The sequence below is a fragment of the Mesitornis unicolor genome, unplaced genomic scaffold, assembly GCF_000695765.1.
Source record: "Mesitornis unicolor isolate BGI_N332 unplaced genomic scaffold, ASM69576v1 scaffold29149, whole genome shotgun sequence".
NCBI lineage: Eukaryota > Metazoa > Chordata > Aves > Mesitornithiformes > Mesitornithidae > Mesitornis > Mesitornis unicolor.
The window spans coordinates 1-7,818 of record NW_010205702.1 but is presented as its reverse complement, the minus strand read 5'-3'; the positions used below and the strand labels follow the sequence as shown (position 1 = coordinate 7,818).

The 7,818-nt window shown below is 55.5% G+C and overlaps 1 protein-coding gene across 1 annotated transcript in view; it reads right to left on the bottom strand.

The window, feature by feature from the left end:
- The window catches only part of LSS (lanosterol synthase (2,3-oxidosqualene-lanosterol cyclase)), a 9,295-nt gene extending 1,483 nt beyond the window's left edge, over window positions 1-7,812 (bottom strand). Inside the window, 16 exon segments of the mRNA XM_010191503.1 lie at window positions 367-443; window positions 1,001-1,106; window positions 1,316-1,412; window positions 1,757-1,906; window positions 2,054-2,104; window positions 2,790-2,861; window positions 3,572-3,628; window positions 4,202-4,229; window positions 4,366-4,463; window positions 4,898-5,016; window positions 5,333-5,441; window positions 5,652-5,787; window positions 6,603-6,699; window positions 7,035-7,156; window positions 7,533-7,641; window positions 7,732-7,812. Coding sequence (XP_010189805.1) covers window positions 367-443; window positions 1,001-1,106; window positions 1,316-1,412; window positions 1,757-1,906; window positions 2,054-2,104; window positions 2,790-2,861; window positions 3,572-3,628; window positions 4,202-4,229; window positions 4,366-4,463; window positions 4,898-5,016; window positions 5,333-5,441; window positions 5,652-5,787; window positions 6,603-6,699; window positions 7,035-7,156; window positions 7,533-7,641; window positions 7,732-7,810 — 1,507 coding nt within the window. The 5' untranslated portion in view covers window positions 7,811-7,812.
- Between the last annotated feature and the right edge of the window lie 6 nt (window positions 7,813-7,818).

The following is a 7,818-nucleotide window of genomic DNA, read 5'->3' as shown; positions in this document are numbered from 1 at the left end:
GGTGCAAGGCCCCAGGTAGAGGCAGGCTGAGACATGGTCGTGTTCGCAGGAAGAGCAGAGCCAGGCACAGAGCTGCAGCTGCCTTCCCCTGTGGTGCAACCATGCCCAGTCCCTCCAGCGCCTGCTCCCAGCTCACTCAGGTGTCAGCAGACACTGTGGGACCAGAGGAGCTGAAGCCACCCCTAGCCCCACCGGTTGGCCGAGTCCTGTGCAATGCACAATGTGCCTACTCCACCTAGAGGAAAGAAGAGCAAAGCACAGGAGCCAGAGGATCAGCTGCCTTCCCACAGATCCCGCCAGCCAGGAATGCTTGGCATCGTGGTTCCTCTCACAACTGAGCAGCCAGGGGGAAACCAGGCACCGGGAACGCTGCTTACCCTTCCCATGACCCATCGGCTCCCCGCTTCTTGCCACAGGAGCGCAGGCCCTTCTGCAGAGTCTCTCTGGTCAGGAAAAAGACACCCGCTTCAGAAGCAGCTCCAATTCAGGGGCTGCTTCATCAGGGGCATCCATCAGTCCCTCTGAGGCTTTGATGGGTGCCACTATTAGAGAACTCAAGAGGCAAGAGCATGCAGACAGGCAGCCATGCTTTTCAGGATCTCAGCATCAAGTAGTGCACCAGTTGGGTTCTTCTCTGCTTCATGCCAGCACACAAGCAGGGGACCCACCCTACACCTGGCTACACAATCAAGGCAACTGCTAAGTTGAGAGGCAGGCAGATCTCCATCAATTTTCCCAAGCCTGATCCCAAACAGCCTATGCCCTGCTCCTTGGCTGGGCCTCAGCCTCTTGCAGGGGCCTCTGGTTTGGATAGGTCACCAGCATTCCAACTGTGCACACACAAAAGGCCACCGCAGGGGCTGCTCCATGCCAATTCAAAGACCCAGGCAAGACCCCTGACAAGGCTCAGCGGGGGCTCTGCCAGCAAAGGCCATGGCAGGCAGCATGGGACACTGCAGCCCATCTTCTCCCCTACCCAACTCCCACCTCAATGCCTCACCTGATCTCTGAGGCTCTGTGCTCAGGGAACTTGTCGTGGAAGTGTCTCAGTGCCTGCATGACAGCCGACGTGCACTCCACGTAGGTGTAGTCAATCATGATGTCGCCTGCCAGCAGGTGAAAGGTATCAGTGCAACAGCCCCTCTCTTGGGGAGCCTCTCAGCCATGTGCTGCCAACCTTTCCCTTGGACCCAGAGCACACCTATCCCACAGAGGGACTTGGGGCAAGGCCAGGCACTCCCTGGGCATGGTGAGGCCAGTTCATTCTGCCCCTTCTCAGTGGATATGATAACCAGCCCCACACAGCTCCCCTTACCAAACACCTCCGAGGGGTTCAGAAGCTCCAGTAAGTGGCCTCCTCGCTTGGTTTCATATGTGGCAAAGCCTCCATCTGAGTTCTTCATGCTCAGCAACTGCCCAGACAAGCAGAGAGAGGGGTTGGAACTGGCTCATGGGCAGTACCAACCCAGTCTATCCCCAGGCCAGGTATGAGGAAAAAAATCAGATCCAGAAGTCCATACAGCTGGCAGACAACCCAGGTCCTAAGCCACACTGACAGGCAGGCCCAGTCTGGACCATCACATTACATTATGTCACTTATGTAGCTCCATATCACAGTAAATATGGTGTTGCTGTACCAGGACACAGGCCTTGTACTATCTGAGTAATACCAGACCTAACAACTCATCAGGCTTTGACTTCTTTAATTTTAGCTTGGTTTAGCTGCCCGCATTTCCCTTGGCCCTAATTCACTTACCACATTCACGGCATCAAAGAGGCGCTCAGGGGGGACAAGTTTGGTTATGAAGGGGCACTTCTCCTGCAGCAGCATAACTGACTTCAGTCCCTCTGCTGTGCAGTCTGCCACGATCCAGCCGCAGTCTCGGGTGCTGAAGGGGAAGCCACCCTGGAAAGGGGTCAGGAGGGCTCAGCACCTTCCCCTGACTACTTCTGTTCTTGTAAGAGGGGAGGTGCTGCTCCTCATTCCCATTCCCTTTGCCCAAATCCCTGCCCCATTTGTGTGGCCTTCAGAGGCCAGTTCCAGCCATCATACCTTGTTCATATGCCGATAGTATTTCTGGTAGTCAGGTGGGTTCTCTGGGATCTGCAGAAGACAAGAAACAAGTGAGGGCACACTGGAGGTACCTGGCTGCAGGACCATGGGCTGAAACCATTGCAGATGCAGAACCGTGTGGAACTGGGCACCACCTGTCCTCTACTGAAGGAGGCAGACAGGGAAAGAGGTCAGCGCTGGAGCAGGAAGTGCTGAAGAGAAATCACATTTTGGCCTGGTTTCAGCAAGTGTTGCTAAAGTCCCCTCTTTGGGTGCTTTTCTGCCAGGAAGGCATCTGCTTTCAGTGCCACCACTAGCAGCACCATGAACAAGACCTACGACTGCATCTGCACCAAGATGCTGGTGATGGTGACCCCCACCTTGAGCCAGTGGCCTGGCCAGCAGGAGCTCAGCTCACGCAGTCACTGACCAAGAAGTCTGAGTTTCCCAGTAGGATGCCTCAAATGTGTGGACACCAGGCAGGATGAAGAGTAAAGAAGGCTAAGCTCTTAGCTTTGCAGCCTCTCTTAGCCCAGGCAGCCAACCCAAACATCCTTGGGCCTGGCCAAGGTCCTCTCCAAGCTGCAAAGATGGCTTCGCAGCAAATGGGAAGCTGTCCCTAGGACTTTGCTAGCCCAGCCTTCAGAAGGCAACAGACACATCCAACAGGGCTCTGAGAAGCAGCCAAGTCTGCATAGCCAGTGTGTGAGAGACACCACCAACTGGCGCCACTCACCTGGCTGAACAGGAGGAACTCATGGGCATTTTGCAGGCAGGACGTGAATTCAGGCATCTTCTGGGCTTCTGCCTAGAAACAGAGGTGCACAGTTAGCAGTCAACAAGGAGTTGTGGGCACCAAACATACCCCTCAGGAAGAAGAGGATGCGCTGGGACCTTGCTGACTTGCTGATCTAGGTGCCATTAATGCCTGGCCCTTCATACAGCCCTTTCTGTAGGTTTGCATTCATACTTCACTTACTGTTTCCATTACAAACCTCCACAGTGAGAAATGAACCAACAAGTGTTGCCAGCATCACTGAGAGACATTTCCATGACCAGGTTAGGGACTCCCCAGGGCAATCACACCACCCTCCAAAAAGCATGCTCACCATAGCTGTCTCTGCCCCAGTGCAGGAAAGCAGGAGACCTGCATACTGTCCCTGACAAATGGCAAAGCTCTGGGGCCAAGCAGAGCAAGAAGGAAGGAACAGGCTTTTACTGCAGAACTGCAGCAAGTGGGGAGTCTAACCTGGCTCACTCAGCCAGCGCTGTGGTCTCCTGCTTCAAAAGCAGTTGACAAAGATGGGCTGCACTAGCTGTGCTGGGCACCCTACCTCCTATGGCTGAGGTGGGCTCTGAGAAGACGTGTGTTTGCCTGGCTTAGACATATGGTGCCAGAGTTGGCACAGCAGAGGCCTGAGGGGACACACAGTAGGAGCTGCTGGTATCCAGGGATGCACCAGATGAGACAAGAGATTGATTTCCCACGGCAGCATATAGCACTGAGGGATGCCTTACCTCCAAGAAGGCTTGGACAGCAAAGGCAGTATCCCAGAGCTGGGATCCATTTGTGCCCTGGAAGAGAGAAAGTAGATAGTGAGGGTCAGGCGCTGACAGCAGCCTGACCTAGCTGTGGGGTCTATGGGACAGCATATCCTTTTGCATTACTTGGCATAGAGGGGACATATTACTGGCATAGAAGGGACAGATGCAGCTCAGTGGCTCACAGACAGCAAGGGGATAGGAAATGAGACAGCTGCTTTAACCTGCTCTGTGCACAGCCAAGACAGGAGAGGTGGCTGGCAATAAGGAGCAGGGGGACACAACAACTACGAGAGAACAGCACATGTAGTATCAGGGACCTGTCTTTCTCCTTCCCTTCACCCAGGACCCATGAGGATGAAGGGGATGGAGGCCTAGAGCTGCCCCCTCAGCTCACAGCCATTGAGAGGCAAACTAGCAGACAGACACTACTGACTCCCAGCACAGACAGGGGAAGTGGCAGTGAGATAGCCAAAGCCACCTGGCACCAAAGGTGAGATGCCAGGAGCTCAGGCCCAGGGTGAACAAGCTATCCCATTATTCCATGGGCTGCCCCAGCACGCCAGGGTCCCTCTCAGTCACAGCTGGACCCCTACAGCACTTCACCTGCATCTTCATGCCGTCGAGGCCCAGCCTGTAGGAGGAGAGAGCACAGTGCTGTAGCACAGGCACAGCCAGAGTGCCAGGGAGCAGGTTGGGGGCCACAGTGTGCTCACTCCACAGAGATCAGAGCCCTGTGCTGTGCCAGGTAGGCCACGGTCAGCCCTTACCAGAGATAGTCAGGGATCCTGGAAACATGCTCCTGAAAAGCTGGGGAGTTCTTCCCATCCACAAACCAGCGAACCAGCATGTTGATCGTCTTGGAAATCTGCCGAAAGCAGCACTGTCACTGCTCTGGATACAGCTTCCTCCAGCCCCAGAGACATATATCCTTCCACCCAGCACAAAGCCATCTAGAGGTGGCCCAGGGCTTAATCCTGACAGCTCCATCTGTAGCATCACTCAGCATAGCTGAGTTAGAGGGGCAGGTACCATGAGATTACTCCAGAGTGTCCTCTCAGATCATTTTCCTGGACCACAAGGAGAGGTGCCCCTCCCCAAGGCCACAGCTGTCTCCATGCACCTACGCCTACTGTGTCCTGTTAGCATTAAGCTCCTGAGCATTAGGAGCAGCAGGAGTTGTGTCTGAGCAAAATCTGGTGATTATGGTTACATGCCACAATTGCAAAGGTCTGGGGGGCCACAAGCTGGTCCCTAAAGAGCAAAGGGCAAGACTTAAAGGACTGACAGTAAGTGTCCTACCGGCCCAATGCTGATGCACTTGGTGAATCTGTCATCAGCTCTGATGTGGTCATACAGCTCTGTGATGGCTCGCTGCCGCAGGTGGGTGCTGTGGTGGTCTTCGTACACATTCATGATGGCTACAGGAGAAGACAGGGACATGCAATGAAACCACTTCACTTGCTGTGGCAGGCTGCACCACTGCTCATGTGATGACCAGTCAAGGAAAGCATGGGACCTGCTCTGTCCCAGAGTACCCCTAGGATGTGGGCACAAGACCCTGCTGCTCTCAGGGAGGGAGAAGCCCAAGGATCACACAATCCACATCTCCATCCTAGCTCCAGGGGATACATCCGTAGCTGGTAGTAGACCCTAAAGAGCCCCCCCCATGGTACAAGGCAGCTTCAGTTTCACCACCACCAGCTGACACGGCAAGAGCCCTCCCATTGCACTCACCATAGGCAACTTCCAGCAGCCAGCTGTGTGGGGTGTACACATCACAGGCAGCCACGTTGTTCCTCTGGGCTGGCCAGTCTATGCTGGCATAGTCTTCAATGTACAGCTCCTGGCACAAGACAACAAAGGCATCAGCCTGGCAAGCTGGGAGAAAGCACCCAGAGGCAGCTTTCTGGTGCCTGAACAGAGAGACTGTGTAGGTATGAGCGCTGTCACTTTGTAAGCCACAGGCTGGCCCACAAGGACATGGCTGGCCCAGCAGGTGGTCAAGGAGCCATGTATCCTTGTGGGAGAGTCACCACCAGGGTCAGGTCCTTACCTGCCGCAAGCTCCGTATGAGCTCGTCCTCTTCTGCTGACAGACGCTTGGCATAGCAGTAGCTCATGGGGAGGTAAACCTGTCGGCAGTGACACCACAGCCGGGACGGGTGGGCTGGGAACCACGTGGGAAGCAGCCTGATGGCAACAGAGAAGGTGCTACTGGGGGGAGCAAGGAGGGCCAAGGGCAGCACAGAGAGATGATATGCTGATGGAGGATGTCCGGAGCAGGGCACGCCTTTCCCTGCAACTTGTACCAGGCCTGCAGCTGCTGGTACAGCCACGGGAGAAAAGAAGGCAATATCCACACAGCCAGACCCTACTCAGATCCTCTCCAACAGGGCTGCTCCCTCCCCACCAGGCCAGCAGACACCACTGCTGGCTCATCTGACACAGGGCGGGCAGGATCCTGAGTTCAGAGAAGTCAGTTCACGGGCCCTTCTCTTCCCACATGACTTTGAAGGCAGAAGCCCAGACTGACGGTAAAGCATCAGCGGCCTGGTACTATGCAGCCCTGATTTCAATGAGGGAAAATGTCACTTTCCCTCTCTGACACTCACTGTCCCTCTGAGTAATCAGAGAGGGTACGAGGGAGGGTTAGACCTGGCAGTCTTACATGTGGCTGTGCTGTCCTGCTAGGGCCCAGTTCTGGCTGGTCACAAGGACAGAAGATACTGGAGGCAGGCAGGGAGCACATGGATGTATCAGGGAACTCCTGGGTAGGGCTAACAGGGCTGAGCTCTGCCATTTCCCTTTGGCGCAGTGTCCAGTGCTACCCACCCACTGGCTGGCCTTGCTGCTGGTCTCCCAGTTGACAAGCAGCCTGAGCACTCCCAATTCCAGTCCACAGCTGGAGTTATCCCAGGACACAACAGTGCCTGGGTCAGTTCTGGCTTGAGGCTGGTGGCAGGACTGACAACAGCCCCTACCTCCACATCAAGGACAGCACGTACCACATCTCTGGGAGAAGCGTGTTCATTCCCTCCCAGCTGTAAACGTTCAAGACAGCCAGCCAAAACTTCCCCCAGGAAGGGATTCCCACAGCACCTCCTGCAGAAAGTGAGATAAGTCTCCAGGGTTAACACAAGCACGACAGTTCCCTGCTTTCTGCCCCATCCCATGGGGTCCACTTCTCCCCATGTTTGGGAGCATGCCACTCAGGCTGGGACACATCCCAAAAAAGGGCAAGCAGGCAATGGTACAAAAACATAACACACTTTCCCATCATTAATCGAAAATGCAAATGCCATCAAGGGCAAGCAAGAGCAACAGTTCCTCCACTTCCCGGCAGCCCCTCGTGTTGCACGCAGCCCTCAGGTCTGGCCAGACCTCTCTCACCAGTGTACCAGCACCATGGCTGCTGTGCTGGGCACAGCAGAGCTGACCTTTGCTGTGCAGGTTGACACGAGCCCGCACAACGTCAGGGTCATCTGGTCCGAGCCCCAGGATCCTCAGGGCTACATAGTTGAGTGCAGTGCCAAACACCGTCGATTTGTCTTCCACATGCCTGTCAGGTGCACACATAGAGACAGCCCAGCCATTAGCCTGCTATTAGCATTAGCTATAGCAAACCCACCGCACAGGGTTGTCTTTGTCAAGGCAAAGTGGGGCGACTGTGGGAAAGGGGAGACCTAGCTAAACCCAGGGAGAAACATTGCTCTGGACTACCCTGTCACACATGGTACTTTGGGACACAGAGGAGATGCAGCCAGACTTGACACTCCAGCCATCGCTGTACCTGGAGTGCTACACAAGCAAGTCCAACCACCCAGAGGTACCACAGTTGCCAAGTCCCACTCCGCCAGCCTGGGCACATTTGACAGCAGTCCCAAGTGCTGGACCTCGGAGGTGCCATCACTAAAAGAAGCATCTTTGGTACTCACAAGCCCCAGCCTCCATCCGGGAGCTGCACGGAGCGCAAGTAGCGCACCATCTCTTTCCGAAACCCCTCGGGCAGCTGGATCTTGGCAGTGTGGCACGTGATGAGGAGACCTGGCAGATGGGACGGGCTGGCTCTTACTCGAAGCCACAGGTGACACATCCCTCCCTACCCTCTCCGGGAGGGCCCCCCGCGACGCCTACCTGGCAGAAGGAAGAGGGGCCCACCGTAGTCGCCCGCCCAGTGCCCGTCCTCGGCCTGCAGCGCGGCGTAGAACCGCATGCCATTGC